At 36.6% G+C, this 26,458-nt stretch overlaps 2 protein-coding genes and 1 long non-coding RNA gene across 8 annotated transcripts in view; 2 read left to right on the forward strand and 1 right to left on the reverse strand.

Annotated features, from left to right (window-relative positions):
- Positions 1-1,840: 1,840 nt before the first annotated feature.
- Positions 1,841-21,489, forward strand: LOC125790048 (major histocompatibility complex class I-related gene protein-like). Of its 4 annotated transcripts, XR_007429992.1 has the most exons (16): positions 1,841-1,976; positions 5,872-6,144; positions 8,700-8,987; positions 9,087-9,371; positions 11,670-11,783; positions 12,024-12,080; positions 13,498-13,539; positions 14,268-14,309; positions 14,670-14,711; positions 15,380-15,436; positions 16,004-16,045; positions 18,506-18,532; positions 18,640-18,702; positions 18,912-19,044; positions 19,937-20,756; positions 20,803-21,489. XR_007429992.1 is itself a non-coding variant. In XM_049473154.1 (15 exons), exons 1-14 carry the CDS (start codon positions 1,916-1,918, stop codon positions 19,016-19,018), a joined length of 1,500 nt encoding a protein of 499 aa, XP_049329111.1. In that variant the 5' UTR covers positions 1,841-1,915; the 3' UTR covers positions 19,019-19,044; positions 19,937-21,489. The 4 variants fall into 4 exon arrangements, 3 of the variants coding, with proteins under 3 accessions (XP_049329111.1, XP_049329112.1, XP_049329113.1); XM_049473154.1 differs by having other exon boundaries at positions 19,937-21,489; XM_049473155.1 differs by lacking the exon at positions 14,268-14,309 and having other exon boundaries at positions 19,937-21,489.
- LOC125790058 (uncharacterized) lies at positions 16,225-18,022 on the reverse strand. 3 transcript variants are annotated; one of them, XR_007429996.1, is made up of 3 exons: positions 17,343-18,022; positions 16,854-16,951; positions 16,225-16,347 (listed from the first exon to the last, which is right to left on the reverse strand). It is a non-coding gene; the product is annotated as an uncharacterized LOC125790058 (long non-coding RNA). The 3 variants fall into 3 exon arrangements; XR_007429997.1 differs by having other exon boundaries at positions 16,854-16,928; positions 17,297-18,022; XR_007429995.1 differs by having other exon boundaries at positions 17,297-18,022.
- A 1,919-nt stretch (positions 21,490-23,408) lies between the features above and the next one.
- The window catches only part of LOC103032414 (class I histocompatibility antigen, Gogo-C*0101/C*0102 alpha chain-like), a 152,312-nt gene continuing 149,262 nt past the window's right edge, over positions 23,409-26,458 (forward strand). Inside the window, exon 1 of the mRNA XM_049473148.1 lies at positions 23,409-23,600. Within this exon, the coding sequence (XP_049329105.1) occupies positions 23,537-23,600 (64 nt within the window). The 5' untranslated portion in view covers positions 23,409-23,536. The remainder of the gene's footprint in view (positions 23,601-26,458) is intronic.

Raw genomic sequence — 26,458 nt, forward strand, 5'->3', positions numbered from 1 at the left:
GGCCCTTCCCTCAACACCCAATGGAGACGGTGCATTACCAGCAAGGGGGCGGAGTCGAGGGCGAAGGCAGCGAGAAGAGGAACGAGGCGCTGATGTCCATCGCTGGAGGCCTGCAGGCTTTTAACAGACAGAAAGGAGGATTCGGCTTCCGATTCGGCAGGAAGTGATGCGGCAGAAGATGGGCGGGGCTATGCACTGATGAGCTGATGATGAAAGCTGGGATGTGTTGAATTGATTTCAATGTGTAGATCTTTTCCATGTCAAACACAATGTCCATGTAACACATCAATCATAGTTATATACAGTAGTTATATAGTTTAAGTAGTCTATTGATGTGAAATTAAATGTACATATTATTATTTTTTATGTATTACTTATGAATATGGACGTGATGCACACACTAAAATCAATTAATCACATTCAGCACGTTTATTTCAGCATAGCCAGTTGAATCGAATGGAATCGCATGATCTATAATAGAGAATAATACTGCATATGTTAATATAAACCAAAGTTACTGTGTTCATTAATGTATAGAATTAAGTATTTATTGAGTTCTTAAAAAGAAAGGCAGCAGCAGAAATGAGAAATGAATATCCAGTCATCCTGTCTTCGTCAAATCGTCATTTTTCTGTACCACAGCAACCACCCTTATCATATTAGAATGGACTGTGTATTCAATCCATACCAACTACAATCTCCTGAACCAGTAAACATGTAAATGTGTGAATGTAATGTTTAATGTTCTTCACTACAAACATCAGATGTACTATTGTGATCCAAAAACATGAGCTCAAAAATTCATTTTCCCTTCATTAAAAACCTTTATTCACTTTATCAATTGCAGAGTAAATCTTTTACTGTCCAGCAGTCAAAAAAATAAGAGCGCACTTAAAAATGATGAGTTTCTTTGATTTTACCAAATTAAAAACCTCTGGAATATAATCAAGAGGAAGATGGATGATCACAAACCATCAAACCACCAAACTGAACTGCTTGAATTTTTACACCAGGAGTAAAGCAGCATAAAGTTATCCAAAAGCAGTGTGTAAGACTGGTGGAGGAGAACATGATGCCAAGATGCATGAAAACTGGGATTAAAACCAGGATTATTTCACCAAATATTGATTTCTGAACTCTTAAAAGTTCATGAATATGAACTTGTTTTCTTTGTCAGCAAACTGGTAAAAAAAAAATCATGACTAGTTTTTAAAAGATTCATCTCGGTTCTAAAATTCTCTAAAAAATTTAAGTTTAAAAATAAAAATTACTATTAAATTATTAATTATTACTATTATAAAGTTTTTTTTTTGCCAGAAATTACTCTGACAATTCCTCTCGTTCCTAAAATTCTCTAAAACATTAATATTTTAACTTTAATATTAATGATTATTCTTATGTAAAGTTTTTTTATTTTTGCCAGAAATAACTCTGAAAACAAAAAATAAATAATTTAAGTGTTTTTACCAAAAAAAAAAAAACAATCCCTCTCATTCATAAAATTCTAAAAACATTAATATTTTAACTTTAATATTAATGATTATTCTTAAGTAAAGTTTTTTTTTTTTTTCAGGATTAAATCTGGTAACAGAGAATAAATAATTGTTTTTAAAAAAAAAAGTTTTTTTTGTTTTTTTTAGCAAAATTGTAATTGTTCTTAATTTAACGGCCTGATTATCAATAATCAGTACTGATCCATATTTAATATTTGCTTTAGCTTCCATCCACAACTCTGACTGGCTGATTCTGCCCGGATACAGATGACTCTGATCTCTGATTGGTCGGAGATTTTTCTGGGCGTATTCTTTCAGTGATATCACCTGATCAGGGCTCGGTGATTTTGACTCAGATTTACAGGTGCGCTGAGAGGAATAACTCCTGAGCAGGTGTACACAGGTGGACGGAAGTAAAGACCATGGACTCCGTGGTCCGCCTGGTTCTGGTGCTGGTCGCTATGGTGGCTCCAGTGTTCAGCGGTGAGTCCAGATTTTATTCACAGTTTAGCTTAAAACATTATTTTATTAGAGTTTAGTGTTAAAAACCAAATATCTGAATTTCACTCAAAGTGAAAGTAATCCAGTATCCGACGCGGAAACATACAACCAGTATACAATATATATATTTAGCTGAGATAAGTTAGAAAGTCTTTTAAATGTATAAATATGTTTAGTTTTAAATCTGAATTAACAAATAATCGGGTTAATTCGCAACACTGAGTCCGGTGTAATTATAAATGTAGGTACAGTTTCCTGGTTGGAGTGTTGATTCCAGTTGTCAGCGGAGAATAAAAACTTATTAGAGTATCTTCTCAAATATTAATTTATCTTAGATAAACTGCCTATGTTAACTATAATATGTTGTTAAAACGTTGAAATCACTCATAAATCTTAATCCAATTTAAATTCAGTGTAAACTAAAAACTGTTGCCTAATATGGACTCTTAATCGTAATTAATGTAACGTTTTTAAACGTATTTATAAATATATATGTTTTTCTAAATGTAGTGTCCAACAGTTTTGTATTTAAGTTACATACGCTACAATGTCTGATAAATCCATTTACAAATTTAGTTAAGTGTTAAATCTGAATTAACTTTAATCAGTTAAACTCCCCACACTAATCCCGTTTTAATTACATAAGATACTGTTGCCTGGTTTGAGTGGTGATTCCAGTGGTCAATATTTTACCAAACTACTGTCGCGATTCTTCCTAGTTCGACAAGGAAGCATTGCCCAGTTCTGTATTTAACTGAGATAAGATAAACTAGTTTTTAAGTCTTTTTTTTTTAAAACGTTAACCCGGATTTTAAGTGTTGAAGTCATTTTTAAATCTGAATGAACCTGAATTAAACTAGGCTTTAATATTAACTTTTATCGAATTAGTGTCGCAACACTATGAAAATTAAAAATGGAAATTAAACACTGTTGCCTGGGTTAATTCTGTATCTTTTTTATGTACTTTTTTACTCTTTAGCTGTGATATTTTCTATAGTGTCAGCAGAAATACGAGCTTGTTTTAGTTGTTACTGGGCTATAACTTACATTATTTGTGAAAAAATAACTGCAATATACTGTTAAATAGGCTGGATATAGTACAGGGTTGGTTGGTAAAGGCTATTTTCTATTATAGAGGGCAGTTGTTGTCTAGCTAGAATTTCAGATCTACTTTTAGTCTAAAACGAATAAAAAATGCTCAGACAGTCCGAGTAAAATGTTAAATATGCCAGCATACATGTATTCATTTTTTTGTAATAAAAGTTTCAAGAAATACAAACTTAAAAGTCACTTATGGGGATCCAAACTGTGCTGTGAGTAATTCATGGGTTGGACTAATGTACAGTATTTTAGATTTAAGAAAAAAATGCCATATCTATTTTAAATAAAGTCTTTTAAATTTGAAGTATTTTTCTATAATTGTTTACAGGATAATAATTTTAAAAAAAATTCTGTCATGTGATATTACATATGTTTTTAATTAGCTTTTACATAGAAATTTATTTTAACATGTTTACAGTATTTTCAGGTTAAACTTAGAAGTAAAATTACTGCTTTTAAAGGCAAATAACTTGGCTTTATTTTTAGATAGCTGTTCGGAAAGCACAACTCAACTCACAACACAACTTACATCTCTATACATGATTTACAATGCAAATCTAATGCAAATGTGTATATAAGGAAGCTGGTATATGTATGAATGTCATGGAAACATATATTTTTTTAAGAGTTTGAACCCTATAAGGAATTTTACAGTTTTCTGAGCTAACTCAATTTGCGGCATCATAGTAATTTAATTAAAACTCCTTAGTGCATCACAAAGTTGTCCTAATTTACATTTTAGTTTTTAATACAATGACATCTAAGGTAAAGAATCAGGTAAAATTTGACATTTTTACAGATATAATAATACTAAATTATGTAATGTTGAACGTTTGATTAGAAGATTAAAAAGTTAAGGATAAGTATCACTAAGAATCTTCTGCTGGAAAAAGTTTTATTCCGTACTATTGTTAAAATAATGTAATAGTACTAATTGTGATTTTTTTACAGTGTTAGTAAATAAACAGTATCACCTAAAGTGGACTTGGTTAAAAAGTGTATGAAATTACTTGAATATCATTGTGAAAGACACCAGCAGTGGTGGAACTGAAAGGAGGAACTGAAAGTACACTGGAAAATTAAAAGCGGTTTGTAAAATCCGGTTCAGTAACATTCCTGCGTGATCTCTGAGAGAACTTTTATCCACAATGTAGCATCAGATATGTAAGACAGGTCTGCCCTCTACTGATAAACTAGAGCTAAAGCTCTTCATAGTGATCATGTGTTAATGCTCAAGTTGTTAAAACACAAGGTTTCATATCTGACGGTAATATAAATTTTCAATAATATCTTTTTCATATTGTTTTATTCATTTATATTGTTTTATAAATTATTGGAACATAATGGAAATGTTAATGTATGTTAAAAAATACTCTACTCTAATTTTATGTTTAAATTCAGACCAAATGCAAAATACATCAGTAGCAGCTAATTTGTTAATTTGTTTTTTAAACTTTCTCTCCCAATACACTCCCATACCTAATACAGTAATTTATATTAAACATAGCTAAAAATGACATACTTACATAATTACTGTTTAAAAGCAATGTTTAAAAGCTCACCTGATTTGCCAAATTTACCAACTAAAATAAAAATGCGTTTTGCGGCAACCGACTTAGCGGTCAGTACCTGAGCAAAGACGTACCAAGTTGTTCATCTTTGTAAAAAAAAAAGTTGTAGCCCCGCCTACTGTTAATTTATATCTATTTGCATGCTGTTTGAGTTGAAAACGAAAATCACCAGCAGAGAGCGCTAATCTTACTTTATGGTTGTCTTTTTATTTTGACACTTAAAGTGCCGCCCACGCCAAACACTGAATTACAAACTGACACTAAGCTATTGATTTTTCCTTTTTGTTATTTTTATTTGAATTCTGTCAGACATGCAGCCTATTGTAAGGAAAAATATATAAAAACATTACATTACTTTTTAATTTTAGTTTTGACATTTAAAATGCAGTTCATCAAGAAAAGCCCAAAAAATGCCAAAGTGAAGTTTTTTTTTCACAATTCTAGCTTTTTTATTTTAAATTTGACTGTGAAAGACCCGTATGGTAATAAAAATTAAATAGACAAAAAGCTTTTTTAATTTTAATTTTATTTTTTTCACATATGACTTGTGCTCAAGTGAAAAATTATATTGTATAAGTGAAGTAATTTAATTTTGTTTTTAATTGTATCATAATATTTTTACAGTAGTTACTTTTAACATAACTACCAAGACTTAAAAAAATGTTGTAGTTTTTAATAGGATTTTAGAATTTTTTAACTTTAGTCTTCATTATTACTGAGATACAAAGGCCTTTATTTTATTTTAAAACATGATGCTGGATTACTTTCATTTTGAGAACAAAAACATTGGAATTAAACTCTATTTTCTGGGTTTTGTTTGTAGATAGGGATGTATATTTTTTACTGTTTGGGGTTTGCTGTGAATTACATTAGTTTCTACATTGCCAACAAAAATACAAGCTTGTTTTAACTGGAAAAAATAACTGCATTATACTGTTAAATATGCCAGATATAATATAATGCATGTTTAGTACAGGCTGTTTTCTAATATAAGCTGTAGAGGGCAGCAGTTGCTTACTTTATAAAAGTAACCAAAACACAAAGTAGGACATGCAAACTTTGTTGTAGTGTATGTTTTAAAGTAGTGATGCTAAATTTATCAAGGTTTTCACAGAATGTTCTTTGATAATCTGTATATATGTATATTAAATGTGTTATTTTGATGGAACCTCAAGATAAGTAGATGATTTCTTATATTCCTCCAGACCAGCACTCGCTGTACTACATTTACAGCGCCCTCAACAAAGACGTGTCTCTACCAGGAATCTACGAGTTCACAGCTCTGGGGCTGCTGGATGACCGAGAGATCGACTACTACAACAGTAAGGAGCAGAAGAAGATTCCTAAACAGAGCTGGATGATGGAGAAGATGCAGGAAGATTACTGGGAAAAAGGAACCCTGTCTCGCAAGAGTAAAGAACAGTGGTTCAAGGTCAACGTGGAGATTCTGATGCAGAGGATGAACCACAATAACACGGGTTAGTAATTCTTCAGTTTATTACTATTTTCATGGTTGTATACACTAATTGAAAAATGTATATTGTACCATTTTTGGAATGTTATTGTGATACATGTAAGTGATTAAAATATTAGCGTGAAAGAATACATTTATTGGTAAAATATTGTACATTTGAAAGGAGGCTCTCTAGTACCCAAAACTCACTCATCAAGACCCTTGAGAGGAGGATGTCTAGTTTATGCTTCATGGTAAACTGAATTAGTCCACTTTACTTTATAGCTCCAGTCTAACCAAACTGGCCCAAGCCAAGCCAAGCCAATCCATTCCAATCAAAGCCAATCCAATCCATTCCCATTTAATCCAATCAAAGCTAAGCCAAACCAGACCAAGCCAAGCCAAGCCAAGCCAAACCAAACCAAACCATTCCATTCCATTCCAATCAAAACCAAGTCAATCAAACCAAGCCAAGCCAAGCCAATCCATTCCCTTCCCTTCCAATCCAATCAAACCCAAGCCAAACCAGACCAAGCCAAGCCAAACCAAACCATTCCAATCAAAGCCAAGTCAATCAAACCCAAGCCAAACCATTCTAATCAAAGCCAAGTCAGGCCAAGCCAAACCATTCCAATCAAAGCCAAGCCAAACCATTCCAATCAAAGCCAAGCCAAGCCAAACCATTCCAATCAAACCCAAGCCAGGCCAAGCCAAGGCAAGCCAAGCCAAGGCAAGCCAAGCCAAGCCAAGCCAAGCCAAAACATTCCAATCAAACCCAAGCCAGGCCAGGCCAAGCCAAGCCAAACCATTCCAATCAAAGCCAAACCAATTTACCACAGTCCAACCTATACCAACCCAATGCAACCTAAACCCATACATCCATTTTCAACCGTTTGTTTGGGGTCTGGTCTCGGGGGCAGCAGCCTAAGCAGGGAAACCCAGACTTCCCTCTCCCCAGCCTTTTGGGCAAGCTCGTCCGGGGGAATTCTGAGGCGTTCCCAGGCCAGCCGAGAGACATAGTCCCTCCAGCGTGTCCTGGGTCTTCCCCTGGGCCTCTTCCCGGTGGTACGTGTCCGTAACACCTCACCAGGGAGGCGTCCAGGAGGCATCCTAATCAGATGCCAAACTCCTCAACTGCTCCCTTCGATGTGGAGAATCAGCAGCTCCCTCTCGGATGACTCTCGTTCTTTCGGTCACAACCCAAAGCTCATGACCATAGATGAGGGTAGAAACGTAGACCGACTGGTAAATTGAGAGCTTTGCTTTTTGGTTCAGCTCTGTCTTCACCATTATGGAACCATACAGCGCCTGCATCACTGCTGACGCAGCACCGATCCGTCTATCAATCTCCTGCTCCATCTTCCCCTCATTCAGAAACTTAAACTCCTCCACTTGAGGCAGGACCTCCCCCTGACCTGGAGAGAGCATTCCACCCTTTTCTGGCTCAGGACCATGGTCTCGGATTTGGAGGCACTGATTCTCATCCCGGCCACTTCACACTTGGCTGAGAACTGCTCCAGTGTGAGTTGTAGATCACGAGCTGATGAAGCCAATAAGACCACATCATCTGTAAAAAGCAGAGGCGCTATCCTAAGATCCAAAGCCACTAAAACAGATCCCCTCAACACCTCGGCTGCACCTAGAAATTCTGTCCATAAAAGTTATGAACAGAATCGGTGATGATGGGCAACCTTGGCGGAGTCCAACCCCCACTGGAAACGAGTCCGACTTACTGCCGGCGATGCGGACCAATGTCTGACACCAGTCATACAGGATCTGACAGCCTGTCTGTATCAAACGGCTTCCGGAGTACCCCTGACCCCTCCGAGACACTGCTAAGGGTGTAGAGCTGAACCAGTGTTCCACAGCCAGGAGAAAAAACACACTGTGCTTCCTGAATCCGAGGTTTGACTATCCGACAGACCCTTCTCTCCAGAACCCCTGAAAAGACCTTACCAGGGAGGCTTAAGAGTGTGATTCCACTGTAGTTGGAACACACCTTAATCCAAACCAACCCAACTCAAACCATTCCAATCCAAGTCCAACCATTCCAATCCAGCCCAACCAAACTTAACCCAAAATATACCTAAACCTAAAATAAAAACAAACCCAACCTAAAGCAAAACATCCAATCCAAACCAAACCACTTGAACCAATCCACCAAACCAACACAAACCAATCAACCTAAACCCATCCAAACCCACTCAGTTCAACCCAACCTAAAGCAAAACATCCAATCCAAACCAAACCAACTCAAACCATTCCAACCCAGCCCACCCAATCAAACCCAACCAAACTCAACCCAAAATTAACCTAAACCTAAAATAAAAACCAACCCAACCTAAAGCAAACCAACTTAATCCAGTCCAACACCACTTAAACCAACCCAACCCAATCAACCTAAACCCATCCAATCCAAACCAATCCAACTCAACTCAACCAACCATATCGAACAGGTTTACACACCCATTGACTGATTCAATCAGTCAACTACCAAACTACAGGTGTGAAGACCTCAGTGTCTGTTGCGTGTATGTGTGTAGTGTAAATTTATTGTCTTATTGTTTGAACTCTTTTCAGATCTACATGTTCTTCAGTGGAGACACGGCTGTGAGATCGAGGAGTCTAATGGACAGGTGAAGTTTCTGAGAGGGATTGATGAGTACAGCTACGACGGATCAGAGTTTCTCTCCTTCGATGATGAAAACATGCGCTGGATCGCTCCGGTTCAGGCAGCGGTAATAACCAAGAACAAATGGGATGGTGTGGCCATCCTGAACCAGTACACCAAGGGCTACCTGGAGAAAGAGTGTGTGGACTGGCTCACCAAATTCATGGAGTACGGAAAAGAATCACTGAGAAAACACTGTGAGTAGGAGAAAGAGTTTGGTGGTGGAATGCCTTTTACTGACTGGTTTGATAAATTAAAAAGGTATTTATAATTAATACATGTTGTTCTTCTTCCAGCGGCTCCAGAAGTCCATGCATTTGAAAAGAAATCTGTGACTGACCCAGGAAAGCTGACCCTGACCTGCCTGGCCACGGGATTCTACCCCAAAGACGTGAAACTGTGCCTGAGGAAGTTCGGTACTTCACTTCCTGAACATATGCTGACTTCTTCTGGAATCAGACCCAATGATGATGGAACCTACCAGCTGAGGAAGAGCGTGGAGATCCATGAGGATGATAAAGCCAAATACGACTGTTACGTGTCTCACAGCTCCCTCCCAGAACCAGTGATTAAACCATGGGGTAATTATAACTATGTTTAATATATACACAAACATACAGAGCCTTGCATTGTCAGCCCTCTTGAACTATTCAACCTTTTGCCACATTTCAGGCTTCAAACATAAATATATGAAACTGTAATTTTTTGTGAAGAATCAAAAGTTTAAAGAAATAAATAACTGAAAAGTGGGGCATGCTATATTATTCAGCCCCCTTGCGTTAATAATACTTTGTAGAGCCACCTTTTGCTGTGATTACAGCTGCAAGTCTCTTGGGGTTTGTCTTTATCAGTTTTGCACATCGAGAGACTGAAATTTTTGCCCATTCTTCTTTATAAAACAGCTGGAGCTCAGTGCGGTTGGATGGAGAGTGTTGGTTTGTGATGAAAAGCTGTTTTCAACTCTTTCCACAGATTCTCCATTAGATTCAGGTCTGGACTTTGACTCGGCCATTCAAACACCTGGATACGTTTATTTTTTAACCGTTTCATTGTAGATTTAGCTTTATGTTTTGGATCATTGTCTTGTTGGAAGATAAATGTCCGTCCCAGTTTCAGCTCTTTTACAGACTCCAACAGGTTTTCTTCTTCCAGAATGATCCTGTGTTTATCTCCATCCATCTTCCCATCAATTTTAACCATCTTCCCCTAACCATGTCCCTGCTGAAAAAAAACAGCCCCAAACCATGATGCTGCCACCACCATGTTTCACAGTGGGGATGATGTGTGTTCAGAGTGATGAGCTGTGTTACTTTTCAGCCACACAAAGCATTTTGTATTTAGGCCAAAAAGTTCAAATTTGGTCTGATCTGAGAACAGAACCTTCTTCCACATGCTTGCTGTACAAACAGCACATCTTACATGTTTCTTTAAACAGTGGGTTTCTTTATGCCGCTCTTCCATAAAGGCCAGGTTTGTGGAGTGAAGGACTTATATTTGTCCTCTCGACAGATTCTTCTACCTCAGCTGTAGATCTCTGCAGTTCATCCAGAGTGATCATGGGCCTCTTGGCTGCATCTCTGATCAGTCTTCTCCTTGTTTGAGCTGAAAGTTTAGAGGGAAGGCCTGGTCTTGGTAGATTTGCAGTGGTCTGATACTCCTTCCATTTCAGTATGATCTCTTGAACAGAGCTACTTGAGATTCAACAATCCACTTGTTGTTGATTCTTCACAAAAAATACAGTTTCATATCTTTATGTTTAAAGCCTGAAATGTGTCAAAAGTTTGAAAAGTTCAAGAGGGTCAAATACTTTTGCAAGGCACTGTAGCACTGTTTCCTCTGGTAAAAAATGTGTGTAGTGAAAACTCAGATTTAAAATGCTGTTTATTAGGAAATGCTTTAATAAATCAGTTTATACTTTACATGGGAACAAATATGAATTCAAGTACAGTAAGGCCCAAAAATATTTGGACATGCCACCACACTGGAATTTAAATAAAACAACTGTTAGTTTTAGACCATTTTGACTTCAGACTTTTGGGTTTAATTCAAAGTGTTGAACAAAAATATCCTTTAAAGAGTTTAGGAACTTCAACTATTCTTCAACCATTTTTTGTTAAAGGTGCTCTTACTAGAAGTGAAACAGACCTTCAATAGTGTGAAAAAGAAATAAGAAAGATATAAGAAATTCCTGAGAGAGATAGTGGAGATATTAAGAGTGGCCAAAACATCAGTTGGCACACAAAGTTCACCACATTCTCTTTTAAACATGGTGGTGGTAGTATGAGCAAACAGTGACCAAGTCAATCAGCAGATCTGAATCTGATCGAGCAGAGTTTCTCTCAATTAAGATGAAATTAGAGGTAAAGAGTCTCACAAACCAGCAGCAACTGAAGACGCTGCCGTAAAGACCTGGAAAAGCATCATAAAGGAGGAAAAAAAGAGTTTAGTGTTTGGTGAAGATGTTCATGGAGTCCAAGCTTCAGGCAGTCATTGTCTGCAAAGGATTCTCAACAAAGTAATAAAAATGAACATTTTATTTATGGTAAAGTTTATTTTTCCTAGTACTTTCGAGCCCCTGAAATGAGAAGGCTGTGTAGAAAAGTGGTTCCTAAACGTTTCATAGAATATGTCCAAATATTTATGGTTCTACCTGTGTGTGGAAAAAAAACTAATATTTGCATATGAAATCTAGCATTTTCCGCTATTTTAGTGGTAATATTTTATCGTGGAAGAGCATTCTATGATGTAGCATCCACTCAAGCTGCAGCCAAGACTATGTTTCTATAAGTTTAATTTAATGCATTGTTTTATCGTGTGAATATGAAGCTCTAAATCTCGCCTAGCATGTTCTAATGTAACTCTGCTTTAACTGTTTACAGTCCGAAGACATTCTATCGGCGCTGATGTGGGAATTTATATTGGAGGTGGAATCGGAGCTCTGGTCGTTCTGGGACTGATTATGGCTGCTGTCATTCTTTTCCTTAAAAAGAAAAGTAAGTATAGAATCTATACATTGTTAAGAACAACTGACAATAACAATCGCTTTTCTCAGAACTTTCTGATGTGTTGCAGCTCCTTGTTTTTATATGTTTTTAAACCTAGATTTGCTAGTCAACAAAATAACATTTATAGCCATAGCAATTAGATAGTCCTCAAAAATAGAAAAATAACTTTCACAATTATTGATTAACCTAATATAAATATAATATCAATCTAATTGTTTCTTTCACTAGAGAGTGAATCGACAAGCGTCAGCACTGTGCCACTTCAATCAGTCTCAGCTGGGAATGGTAATGTATATGCTTGTTTAACTTTTGGACTTACTTGGACTTTAAGCCCAATAAAGTTTAGTTACAAACAATTATCAACCTCATTAATCATAGAACAACAACTCCCTAAACTCCCTAAACATTAATCCTGAAGTATTGTTCTATGCATTTATTACAGATATGAAATATGTGTATTAAAACAGTATTAACATTCATTTTGTGTGGAAATCAGAAATCTTGTGTTGTGTGTGTTGATACAGAAACATACATGTGTTGTGATGTAAGCATTTTTATAAAGCTCAGTTTTGTACGTCCACTTGAAAAGATTTCACTAATCTACAGTATAGAAACAAAAAGAAGTATTTTAGTGTGGAAAGAAAAAGACCATCACCTTCATTTTACACATATCCTGATACATGTTGCTATGCCGTAAAATAGGCTGAAAGTAGGCGGTTGGTGTGATGCAGTGGATAACACCACTGCATTCCAGTGAATTACCACATAATGTGGGAGACTGTGGTTCAATTCCCAATCTGGATGACTGTATACTGTGCTACACCAATAAGAGTCCTTAGGCAAGACTCCTAACACTACATTGGCACGACTCCAATTGCTCCAGATAAGAGCGTCAGCTAAATGCCATAAATGTAAATGTAAATATATAATGAAATAGAAAATTCTCACGATGACGATCTTACTGTGTAGATGATTAGTGAATATATACGTTTCATTATCCAAAATGCTCATTTCTATTACTACTCTAGTGGTGGTTATAAATTACCCAGCTATGATAAGCAACCTAAACGAAGCTCAGTGATTACCTGTTCAGCAGAAAAATCGCACAGAGCTTGCCCATTTCCATGGCTGCAGCACACTGTTTGCATGCTGTTATGTTCCATACCTGGCAACCTGAGGTGTGCAGATGGGACAGGAGGAATGAATGGGGGGGATCGGTTTCGGAGGCCACATCCCACTCAGATTACCGTGATGTAAAGCACAGTTCTAATAAAAAAGCTGGTTTAAGCTCTGCTAACAAGAGCTTTTGGAGCTTAAACTCAGCATGTTCCCTAATATCTGATGATACATCATGATCATGTTATGAGTTACTACAGAAAATAATGTTAAAGGGATAGTAAAAGCTATAGCTATAGCTGTAGCTTTAATGTAGCACTAGCTGTAGCTTTGATGTAGCACCAGCAATAGCTTTGATGTAGCACTAGCTAAAGCTTTGAGGTAGCACTAGCTATTGCTTTGATGTAGCTCCAGCTAGAGTTTTGATGTAGCACTAGCTATAGCTTTGTTGTAGCACTAGCTATAGCTTTGTTGTAGCACTAGCTATGAATTTGATGTAGCTCTAGCTAGAGGTTTGATGTAGCACTAGCTGTTTATACAGATAGTTGTAAATATATGTATTTAAATATATCTACAATCTTTTTAGGAAATGGAAATCCTGCTGCGAATGTGCCGCCTATAGGAAACGGTGAGATCCACGTGACTTTAATAAACACTTATTTTAGTGCTAGCCTTTACTATACATAGCACTATAGCACTAGCTGTATCTTTGATTTAGCATTAGCTATAGCTTTGATGTAGCATTAGCTATAGCTTTGATGTAGCACCAGCAATAGCTTTGATGTAGCTCTAGCTATTGCTTTGATTTAGCATTAGCTATAGCTTTGATGTAGCATTAGCTATTCCTTTGATGTAGCATTAGCTATAGCTTTGATGTAGCACCAGCAATAGCTTTGATGTAGCATTAGCTATAGCTTTGATGTAGCACCAGCAATAGCTTTGATGTAGCTCTAGCTATTGCTTTGATGTAGCATTAGCTATAGCTTTGATGTAGCATTATCTATAGCTTTGATGTAGCACCAGCAATAGCTTTGATGTAGCTCTAGCTATTGCTTTGATGTAGCATTAGCTATAGCTTTGATGTAGCACCAGCAATAGCTTTGGTGTAGCTCTAGCTATAGCTTTGATGTAGCACTAGCTAAAGCTTTGAGGTAGCACTAGCTATTGCTTTGATGTAGCTCCAGCTAGAGTTTTGATGTAGCACTAGCTATAGCTTTGTTGTAGCACTAGCTATAGCTTTGTTGTAGCACTAGCTATGAATTTGATGTAGCTCTAGCTAGAGGTTTGATGTAGCACTAGCTGTTTATACAGATAGTTGTAAATATATGTATTTAAATATATCTACAATCTTTTTAGGAAATGGAAATCCTGCTGCGAATGTGCCGCCTATAGGAAACGGTGAGATCCACGTGACTTTAATAAACACTTATTTTAGTGCTAGCCTTTACTATACATAGCACTATAGCACTAGCTGTATCTTTGATTTAGCATTAGCTATAGCTTTGATGTAGCATTAGCTATAGCTTTGATGTAGCACCAGCAATAGCTTTGATGTAGCTCTAGCTATTGCTTTGATGTAGCATTAGCTATAGCTTTGATGTAGCATTAGCTATTGCTTTGATGTAGCATTAGCTATAGCTTTGATGTAGCACCAGCAATAGCTTTGATGTAGCTCTAGCTATTGCTTTGATGTAGCATTAGCTGTTTATACAGATAGTTGTAAATATATGTATTTAAATATATCTACAATCTTTTTAGGAAATGGAAATCCTGCTGCGAATGGGCCGCCTAAAGACAACGGTGAGATCCACGTGACTTTAATAAACACTTATTTTAGTGCTAGCCTTTACTACACATAGCACTATAGCACTAGCTGTATCTTTGATTTAGCATTAGCTATAGCTTTGATGTAGCACTAGCTATAGCTTTGATGTAGCACTAGCTATGGCTTTGATGTAGCACTAGCTATAGCTTTGATGTAGCACTAGCTATAGCTTTGATGTAGCATTAGCTATAGCTTTGATGTAGCACCAGCAATAGCTTTGATGTAGCTCTAGCTATAGCTTTGATGTAGCACCAGCAATAGCTTTGATGTAGCTCTAGCTATAGCTTTGATGTAGCACTAGCTATAGCTTTGATGTAGCATTAGCTATTGCTTTGATGTAGCACTAGCTATAGCTTTGATGTAGCACTAGTTATAGCTTTGATGTAGCACTAGCTATAGTTTTGATGTAGCACTAGCTATGGCTTTGATGTAGCACTAGCTATAGCTTTGATGCAGCACTAGCTATAGTTTTGATGTAGCACTAGCTATGGCTTTGATGTAGCACTAGCTATAGCTTTGATGTAGCACTGGAACTTCTTTAGATAGATAGAGAGATAAACAGACTGAATGACAGACAGACAGTATTGATCATCTTTACAGTTGAACCAAAACCTGATATCAATCTAATTGTTTCTTTTACTAGATGATAAATCTCCACAGGGCAGCAATTCAACACTTAATACAGTCTCAACTGAGAGTGGTAATGTATCTGCTTGATTTACTACATTAACTATGCTGTAAGAAGCGTAACATGCAATTTAAGAAACAATGAGTTCTAAATCTAAACTGAACGTGAAATATGTGTAATAGAACAGTATATATAGTATATGTATATATTATAGTGTTATAACCTATGTAGTTTACTATATAGGGAGTATGAAGGTTTTTGAGAATCAGACAGAAACATACATGTATTATAATTTTAGCATTTTAATAACGCTCTGTTTTGCCTGACTGCTTTCATTACTCTACAGTATGGAAATAAAAAACAGTGTTTTAAAGTTCATTTTTAGAAATATCCTGATACAGGTTAATACAATATAATTAATTTGGAACAATTAAAAAAGAACAATCAGAAATAAATGTAAGTGAATGTGTGAACTGGTTACAGGAGTCCAAATTTCAAAATTGCACATATAATGCAGGAGATCAGTGATGTTTTTAATGCTTGTATTGAAGAAAGTATCAGGTGACGATTTATTATGACACAAAATATGTTTATGCTGATAGTAAATGTATGTATGTAAATGTATCTACAACCTTTTAGATAACAAGGACTCTGAGAAGGAAAAGCTGCTTCAAGAAAATGGTAAGATCCGTGTGATGTAGCACCAGTATTAACTTTGATGCAGCACTAGCTATAGCTTTGATGTAGCATTAGCTATAGCTTTGATGCAGCACTAGCTATAGCTTTGATGTGGCATTAGCTATAGCTTTGATGTAGCACTAGCTATAGCTTTGATGCAGCACTAGCTATAGCTTTGATGTAGCACCAGTATTAACTTTGATGCAGCACTAGCTATAGCTTTGATGTAGCACTAGCTATAGCTTTGATGTAGCACTAGCTATAGCTTTGATGTAGCACTAGCTATAGCTTTGATGTAGCACTAGCTATAGCTTTGATGCAGCACTAGCTATAGCTTTGATGTAGCACCAGTATTAACTTTGATGCAGCACTAGCTATAGCTTTGATGTAGCACTAGCTATAGCTTTGATGTAGCACTAGCTATAGCTTTGATGTAGCACTAGCTATAGCTTTGATGTAGCACTAGCTATAGCTTTGATGTAGCACTAGCTATAGCTTTGATGTAGCACCAGTATTAACTTTGATGCAGCACTAGCTATAGCTTTGATGTAGCACTAGCTATAGCTTTGATGTAGCACTAGCTATAGCTTTGATGTAGCACTAGCTATAGCTTTGATGTAGCACTAGCTATAGCTTTGATGTAGCACTAGCTATAGCTTTGATGTAGCACTAGCTATAGCTTTGATGCAGCATTAGCTATAGCTTTGATGTAGCACCAGTATTAACTTTGATGCAGCACTAGCTATAGCTTTGATGTAGCACTAGCTATAGCTTTGATGTAGCATTAGCTATAGCTTTGATGTAGCACTACCTATAGCTTTGATGCAGCACTAGCTATAGCTTTGATGTAGCACTAGCTATAGCTTTGATGTAGCACTAGCTATAGCTTTGATGCAGCACTAGCTATAGCTTTGATGTAGCACTAGCTATAGCTTTGATGTAGCTCTAGCTATACCTTTGATGTAGCACTAGCTATAGCTTTGATGTAGCACTAGCTATAGCTTTGATGTAGCTCTAGCTATACCTTTGATGTAGCACTAGCTATAGCGTTGATGCAGCACTAGTTATAGCTTTGGTGTATCTCTAGCTATACCTTTGATGTAGCACTAGCTATAGCTTTGATGTAGCACTAGCTATAGCTTTGATGCAGCACTAGCTATGGCTTTGATGTAGCACTAGCTATAGCTTTGATGCAGCACTAGCTATAGCTTTGATGTAGCACTAGCTATAGCTTTGATGTATCTCTAGCTATACCTTTGATGTAGCACTAGCTATAGCTTTGATGTATCTCTAGCTATACCTTTGATGTAGCACTAGCTATAGCTTTGATGCAGCACTAGCTATAGCTTTGATGTAGCACTAGCTATAGCTTTGATGCAGCACTAGCTATAGCTTTGATGCAGCACTAGCTATAGCTTTGATGTAGCACTAGCTATAGCTTTGATGTAGCACTAGCTATAGCTTTGATGTAGCACTAGCTATAGCTTTGATGTAGCTCTAGCTATACCTTTGATGTAGCACTAGCTATAGCGTTGATGCAGCACTAGCTATAGCTTTGATGTAGCACTAGCTATAGCTTTGATGTATCTCTAGCTATACCTTTGATGTAGCACTAGCTATAGCTTTGATGTAGCACTAGCTATAGCTTTGATGCAGCACTAGCTATAGCTTTGATGTAGCACTAGCTATAGCTTTGATGTATCTCTAGCTATACCTTTGATGTAGCACTAGCTATAGCTTTGATGTATCTCTAGCTATACCTTTGATGTAGCACTAGCTATAGCTTTGATGCAGCACTAGCTATAGCTTTGATGTAGCACTAGCTATAGCTTTGATGTGGCACTAACTATAGCTTTGATGCAGCACTAGCTATAGCTTTGATGTAGCACTAGCTATAGCTTTGATGTAGCATTCGCAATTAGCTATACCCTTGATGGAGTGAAAGAAAGAGCTCAGCATCTCTAGAACCTTTTTATGACACAAAATAAAAATATGCAGATAGTAAATATATGTATATAAATGTATCTACAACCTTTTAGGAAATGGGGAACTTTCTGAGAATTTGATGTAGCTTTGATGTAGCACCAGCTCTAGCCCTGATGTAGCATTAGCTATAGCTTTGATGTTGATAAACTGTTTTGTTTAACAGCTGATTGTATTCTGAGTGTAATCTGCACTGGTAATAAAACAAAATTGATATTTGTTTTGTTGTTGTTCTGATATATACAGTACCAGTCAAAAGGACATTCTAATAATTATTTGTTCTTTATCTGTATTATTAACTATTATTAATCTATTATCATAGATTCATTTTAAAGCCTGTAAAACTACGAAAACAAAGCAATAATAAATAAATGTGATGCTTTAAATTTTCTTATAATTAATTTGAAATGGTTTGTTCTTATTGGCCGCCTCTTCTAAACTTATTTTGTCTATTTATCTGTATTTTTCTGAAACCTTTAGATGCCGAACCTGGTGAAAAAGACTCTGGTAAATATAATTCATTTAGAAAACATTTCTGATTGTAATTGATGTAATTGTTGGAATGAGTTAATGGGGGTTTGCTGTAACTCGGCTGTGGTGTGGCTTTTCAACAGGAAGAGGAAGTAAAACACCCCCCAGGAGCTCCAATGAAAACTCTGACAACTCGTCACAGTCTGGTAATATATATATACATATATATTTTTTAATTAACACATTAATTGAGCATTTCTATCCCTCTCTCCTTAAAAAAGAGTAGTTTTACACAGTAGTTATTTTGTTTCACATAAATTAGTATTCATTATTTGCAAAATGATTGTAGTAGCATCACTAGCAATAGAGTTTATTACAGTATTTAAAAATATATTTTATAAATATATATTTCTAGGCTCCAGCAGTAACGGGTCACCACGCGGCAGTGCGGAGGATGTGGGAGCGGAAAATGATCAGCAGCAGGAGCAGGAAGTGGCACTGCTGGATGATCAAGATGATTAATCAACCCACCTACAGTCCAATCAGTCGTAAGTATATTTATAAGGTTGTGGCCAATGAGTGCAAGGGAAGGTTAGGATTTTTAATAAGATTGTAGGTAGGTGTTTCTAATAAATTGCCCAGTAGGTGGAAGCACAGGGTAGGTAGGTGTTTCTAATAAAGTGGCCAGTGAGTAGAAGGACAGAGTAGATAGGTGTTTCCAATAAATTGTCTAGAGGGTTAAAGCATAGGGTAGGTAAGTGTTTCCAATAAAGTGGCCATAGAGTGGAGGGGTAGTTAAGGGAATTTATTAAAGTAGTAGATAGGTGTTTCTAATAAATTGGCCAGTAGGTGGAAGCACAGGGTAGGTAGGTGTTTCTAATAAAGTGGCCAGTAGGTGGAAACACAGGGTAGGTCAGGGTTTCTAATAAAGTGTCCATAGAGTGGAAGTTTCTAATAAAGTGGCCAGAGTGTGGAAGCACAGGGCAGGTAGGTGTTTCTAATAAAGTGGCCAGTGAGTAGAAGGACAGAGTAGATAGGTGTTTCTAATAAAGTGGCCAGAGTGTGAAAGCACACGGTAGGTTAGGGTTTCTAATAAAGTGGCCAGAAAATGGAAGCACAGGGCAGGTAGGTGGTTCTAATGCAGTAGTAGGTAAGTGTTTCTAATAAAGTGGCCAGGGTGTAAAAACACAGGGTAGATAGGTGTTTCTAATAAAGTGGCCAGAGTGTGGAAGTTTCTAATAAATTGGCCAGTGAGTGGAATCACATTGTAGGGTTGGGTTTCTAATAATGTAGTAGGTAAGTGTTTCAAATAATGTGGTTAAAGAGTGTTGAAGCACAGCGTAGGTAGGTGTTTCTGATAAAGTGGCCAGTAGGTGGAAGCACAGGACAGGCTGTAACACATTAAATGCTCAGTGTAACTGATTTTTCTGTGTTTTACAGGAAACATGATGTTTAATTCAGCCAGTCTATCGTATCTCTCTACCTGCTGGTGTTAACTCCTCCCATTTAAACAAACATCAGATAATACAGAACTCACCTGCTCATCTCCTCACCTGAATTTAACCTCTTCTCCTCATTACTGAAGCTCTTTATTACCTCCCTCCATCCTCCCTGTATCGTATACACTACTGCTCTTTACCATAATATCCAATACTTAACCATATTTACACACGTTTACATCTCAGTTTTAAAATCACTACTCTTTATGATCTTACTATTATACTGTGTTATTATCATATAAGTGGTACAAACTCCTCTTCAGGCTTTACCAGAGAGCTAGTTGGATTTATGGAAAAAAAAAATGTGACTTTATCTGTAAATAGACTCTAATTTTTTCCCATATGCATTTTTTACTGTCCCTCGGACGGTGGGACCATGGGAGTCTTGCTATGAACATATAAAAATTGGAATTATTTCTAATAAAATAGTGGGTAAATGTTTTGAATAAAGTGGCTAAAAGTGGAAGCACATACAAATTAGATTTTCTAATTAATTGGCCATAGAGTGGAAGAACAGGGTAGGTAGGTGTTTCCAATAAAGTGGCCAGAAATTGGAAGGACGGGGTAGGAAAGTGTTTCTAATAAAGTGGCCAGAGAGTGGAAGCTCAAGGTAGGTTGGGTTTTCTACTACAGCAGTAGAAAAAGTGTTTCCAATAAAGTGGCCAGAGAGTGGAAGCGCAGGGTAAAGAGGGGTTTCTAATAAAGTGGCCAGATAATGAAAGCACTGTGTAGTTTGGGTTTTCTAATAGAGTAGTAATTAAGTGTTTCTAATAAAGTGGTCAGATAATGAAAGCACAGGTTAAAGAGGTGTTTCTAATAAAGTGGCCAGACAATGAAAGCGCAGGGTAGGCTGGTGTTTCTAATAAAGTGGCCAGATAGTGGAAGCACAGGGTAGGTTGGGTTTTCTACTAAAGTAGTAGGTGTTTCTAATAAAGTGGCCATCTCTCAAACTATTAAAATCCACTGCTATCTAAAACTGTAAAATTTTTACTTTTATATTACCATCATACCAGTGACACTAAATTTATCTTATAATAGCAATAATATATTTAATCACACTTATTTCTGGGATGATATATCGTTCATTAAAACATGTGACAGACCTAAACTGTGATGTTTTTCTCTCTCTATTTTTTTTAAACAAAAAAAGGATGGATATTGAAAGCATGTTTTTATCTGAGTGAAAAATACTGACTTTCCTATAAGAATGTTTAAAATGTTTTAAGCTCTTATAACAAGTAAAAAATATGTTTACTATTTTACTCAGAGCTTATTTTATACTTGTATTGTGGTTGGTGATGTTGTACAATATAATTATTAACAACTTTTACAACTTTTATGCTGCGAATTAAAGCTAAACATATGTAAACAGAGATAAACACTTTAAGGTTTACTCTGGGTGTCAGAGATTTATATTTTTTCCATAAGAAGAGGGTAAATGAAGCAAATGTCATTATTTTTATATTTTAATAAAGCACTAAACTATCAAGAAAATCACATTGTTTTTATTCGCTTTAAGCTACAATGGTTTGATATAATACAGGAAAATCTTCTTTAGTTTTTTATTTCACTTATTTTTACTTATTTAGCTAAGTATAGCTATATTATTTATCTATATATATATATATTATTTAGCAACTTCATTTAAAAAAGTGAAGACATAAATGAAAACTAATCATTGTTTGTGTCTGGTTTTGCCCAAAAATTAGCTTTTAGATTTATTCCTTATTTATAAAAAGTAACTTTTGATATGTAATAGTTTATTATAATTATTAATTATGTAACAGTACCTGCAAATATATGCAAAATATTTCAGTAAATATTTTAAAATATTAGTGTTACGTTCCCACTACTTAATAGGCCATAGTCTAGAGGTGTAGAGCGGAACCAGTAACATTATTAAGATATGGATCGCTTAAGGTGGAACTTGAAACTGCTTTCTAAGGAGTGAATTGACTGGAGAGCAGGCAGCTTAAAGCAGAACAAGTAATTAGATTTATTTAGGCTTTTCTTTACTTTACACTTATGCAGCAACAAACAGGGAAAACATCAGAGACAGACATGAGTTGGATTAACCTCACCTCAGAAAGAGAAGATAAACGGTACCAAAGGAAAGAACAGAACAAAACAAAATCACACTAAGCTCTTTTAAGAGACTAGCCTAACTACCCAAAAGAAAAGGAATACACAAACAAAACCTGTCTAGTTACACTAGTCTAATAAAACAAAAAATACATATGTTGGTACCCGCCCTTTAATCTAATGTGCTTATACAATGAATTACCTACGTGGTGGAATGTAGGTGCGCGCACAGTCTAACCTGTTCTCAATCTGAGGGGGAGAAAGATATAAAATTCAGGACTGAACCAAAACAGAGCTTTTGAATAAAGCACTACTTCAGTAACACAGAGAAGCAAGATCTTGACTAGTTTCTGACAAAAGCAATAAAACAGAGTGCAACCACAATAAAAACGGAGCGTGCAAACGAGTGGTCAGTATATGCCACGCAGGTCCTTCACGCAGCTTTTATACTGGAAGCCCCGCCTCAGTCTCCACTCAATTGGTTAGCTGGCAGCATGCTCAATGACAGGTTGTGCAGGATTGCACAGATTGACAGGATGTGCAACCTATAGAGAGAGAGACAGGGAGAGAGGGAGAGAGAGAGAGCGAGCAAGCGTGCGAGAGAGAAAGAGAGAGACGAACATGCAGACACGTAACAATTAGTTTTGTCATTTTTCTTTTAAAAAGGAAAACAAAAATGCATGTAGAATACTGATTACTTATTTTATACACTGGAAAAAAGTCAAGTTTGGCAAAATTTAGGAAAACCTGCAAAAAACTTTGTTTGGTAGTCGCACAAATCTTTGTTTTTGTTTGTTTTCTGTTATAAAAAATATTATTTTTGCTGTATCCATAAATAAAAAGTGCCTAGTAAAAGCAATAATTATTTATAATTATTTGTTTTATGTAACCGTGTCTGCAAATATTAGAGATAACACTAATTTTTATGCATTTTTCTGTTTTATTGAATTAAGTGTAGAGAATATTTGCTTTTACTGGAGAAATACTAAAAAATTGCATTATGTTTATTACTCTTCTACTCTAGTATTCATATTTTTATTTAGAAAATGCATTTAATACTTTTCACACTGTTTTATGTCTTTTTTACGTTGGATACATTGTTCATAAATAAAATAAAGTTATATAATATGGCGTGTTTATGTTCTGGAGGACCTTCAGCTCCAGATCTTCAGACCAACCTCCGACCAGAACATCTACCCAACAACTGCTGATGCTTCTGCTTGCTTCTCCTGTTCATGCAACATTCTGATTGGCTGAGACCTAAAATTCCCAAGCGCTGTAGGGGCGGGGGCTTTTTTCAGCCAATCAGAGTGGAGAATCGGCTAGGAAAGAACCCGGATACTGTTCTTGTAGCTGTTTTTCTGTGTCGGCGGGTCTGATCTGATCAGCTGGACTTTTATTCATCAAAAAGGATTATTTTAATGCGAATTTAAACCGAATTAATTTTCGGAAAGTGAAGATGGGTGTCTCTACTGCCGTGTGTGTTCTGTTACTGAACGCAGTCTTCATCTCTACACTCGCAGGTGAGTGTATAAATTTATTATATAAGTGTGTGTGTTCGTGTGTGTGTTCGTGTGAGAATCTGCGCCATTAGAGAAATCGAAAGTAAAATATTGTAAGTATTTTTCATCATTTTACAACAGTAATAAATCCGTTTAAACTGTAAATTATGTTATAACATAGTTATTACACAGTAATAACAGCAATAATCTGCTATTCCAGCATCAGATCTGCTTTATAAACTGTATAATAAACTAACGGTAAAGTAAATAACGCACAGGAGGCCATTTTACAAACAACACCAGCTACCGACTCCATTACTGGCGTCATATCACAGCCTATATAGAACATAAATTACATACATATATATATATATATATTTTTGTATTTTCTTTAGAATGTAAATGTAATAACAGTTCCATCCACTGTGCTGCTTTAGTTTGAAATACATTTGAAACTGTAATAAACACATTTGAAATGTATTTCTTGTATATATCATAAAATGGGGAATCTCCAGCTTGGGTTTCACTTTCTTTTTTTTTTTTAATAATTTTTTTATTGAGCAACAACAATACAAAGACTCAGAAAAGATGGGGCGGACCCATAACATACAAAAAGGCTCACATTTTTTTTTTTTTTTTCCCCAAACCACCACCACCCAACACACCCACCCCTCCCACACATCAACCCCTCCCACCCCTCCCACACATCAACCCCTCCCACCCATCAACCCCTCCCACCCCTCCCACACATCAACCCCTCCCACCCACCCCTCCCACCGACCCACACAACCACCCATCCCTTCCACACCCAATGAATGAAAGTAATTTCCCAAACAAGTCAAATTGACAAACAAGAGGATAGGAAGATAAAGGAAAAAAAATAAAAATAAAAAAAATAATAACAATAATAAAAAAACAAACAATAAAAAAACAAATAATAATAATAAAAAAAATAAAATAAAATAATAATAAATAAATAAATAACCTCAGACCTGTGTCTCTTCTGGTTCAATATCCACAGTATCTATGATGGACCGCAGGGGGTCCCAAGTCCTATTAAATTTACTCAGTGAACCCTTAAGGGAAAATCTTAGCCTCTCCAATTTTAAATTGAACAAAACTTCCTTGACCCATCGATTGTAAGAGGGGGGTGTGGTATGTTTCCAGTTAAGCAAAATTAAACGCCTTGCCAGTAAAGAACAGAAGGCCATGCAGTGTTGGGCTTTGCTTGAAAAAGATTTAGTTTGAAGAATACCAAAAAGAGCTGGAAGAGGATGGGGGTCAACTCCAACATCATAGGCCCTGTGGAGGGTCCCAAATATTTCAGACCAAAAACATTTCAGCTTAGGGCATGACCAAAACATGTGCAGAAGGTCGGCAGGAGATTGGTTGCATCTATTACAGGTGTCTGCGACACTGGGGTAGAATTTTGACAATCTATGATTTGTATAGTAGATCCTATGAATTAATTTGCACTGGATTAGACCATGTCGTGCACAGATAGAGGAGTTGTGCACCAATTTTAAAATATTAGCCCACTGGTCCTCCTCAATAGTCAGACCTAGATCTTGTTCCCATAGATTTTTTGTTTGTTGGGGAAAAACAGCAACAATGGAGTCCAAGGCCCTAAAAATATGTGAAATATTTCCTCTCTGATTGGGGTCTATCAAGAAAAGTTTGTCTAATAAAGTTTGTACAGGAAGATTTGGGAAGTCAGAGTAATTTTTCTGGACAAAATCTCTGATTTGAAAAAATCGAAAGAAATGGGAGGGAGGAAGCTTAAATTTGGTCGACAAGCCCGTAAAAGACATGAAAGTGCCACCCTCATAGAGATCGTTAATTGAGACTATGCCCCTTTCAAACCATAATTTAAAAGCGGAATCCATAATAGATGGTTTAAAGTTATTGTTATGTAATATTGGCGCGTAAATTGAACAGTCTCTCAGGCCAAAATGCCTCCTGAATTGCAACCAGATTTTGAGGGACTGTTTAACTACTGGGTTTTTGCTTGCATCTGCCGTTGACAAGTTAAGGGGAGAGCAAAGCCACGCCCTTAAAGAGGACTGAGATGAAGACATTTCAAGTTGTACCCATGCAGGCTGGTCGGTCGTAGATGTATCAGTCCAATATAACAGCTTATGAATATTGGTTGCCCAGTAATAATGTATAAAATTGGGGAGAGCAAGACCCCCCATTCTTTTAGGAAGTTGCAGTATTGTTTTTCGTATTCGCACTGGTTTACTGACCCAAAGAAAGTTAGAAACTAATTTGTCCAGTTTATCAAAAAACTTTTTTGAAATGAGTACAGGAATATGTTGAAAGAGGTATAGAAACTTTGGCAATATGGTCATCTTAATAAGGTTCACCCTGCCTGCCAGTGACAAAGGTAGAGTGGACCATCTGGCGAGGTCATTCTCAACCTTACCAAGCAAAGGAACAAAATTCTTATTGAAAGCATCTGTCAGAGTCCTGGTTATGATTATACCTAAATATTTAAAACTATTGTCTGCCCTTCTGAAAGGAGCTGTGCTGTCAGGCAATACCCCAGCCAACTCATTTAATGCAAATAGTTCACTTTTTCCAAAGTTGAGCTTGTAGCCTGACCATTGGCCAAACTGTTTTAAAATGTCTAAGGCAAGTGGAAGTGATGTGGATGGATTGGACACATAAAGGAGCAAATCGTCAGCGTATAAGGAAAGTTTGTGTTCCGTGTTGTGGCGAAGAATACCTTGAAATCCTGGTTCCGATCTCAACCAGATTGCTAGCGGTTCAATGGCTATGGCAAACAATAAGGGGGATAGTGGACAACCTTGTCTTGTGCCACGTTGGAGTTGAAAGGGAGGCGAGAGCGTATTATTTGTTTGTACAGATGCAACTGG

The sequence above is a fragment of the Astyanax mexicanus genome, unplaced genomic scaffold (assembly GCF_023375975.1).
Source record: "Astyanax mexicanus isolate ESR-SI-001 unplaced genomic scaffold, AstMex3_surface scaffold_34, whole genome shotgun sequence".
Classification (NCBI taxonomy): domain Eukaryota; kingdom Metazoa; phylum Chordata; class Actinopteri; order Characiformes; family Acestrorhamphidae; genus Astyanax; species Astyanax mexicanus.

What these genes read in the sequence shown, in the direction of transcription:
- LOC125790048 (XM_049473154.1), top strand. Translation starts at nt 1,916, where the DNA reads ATGGACTCCGTGGTCCGCCTGGTTCTGGTGCTGGTCGCTATGGTGGCT. An exon ending in TGTGCCGCCTATAGGAAACG is followed by an intron (nt 14,310 to 14,669) that starts GTGAGATCCACG and finishes CAATCTTTTTAG; the next exon opens with GAAATGGAAATCCTGCTGCG. An exon ending in ACCTGGTGAAAAAGACTCTG is followed by an intron (nt 18,533 to 18,639) that starts GTAAATATAATT and finishes GCTTTTCAACAG; the next exon opens with GAAGAGGAAGTAAAACACCC.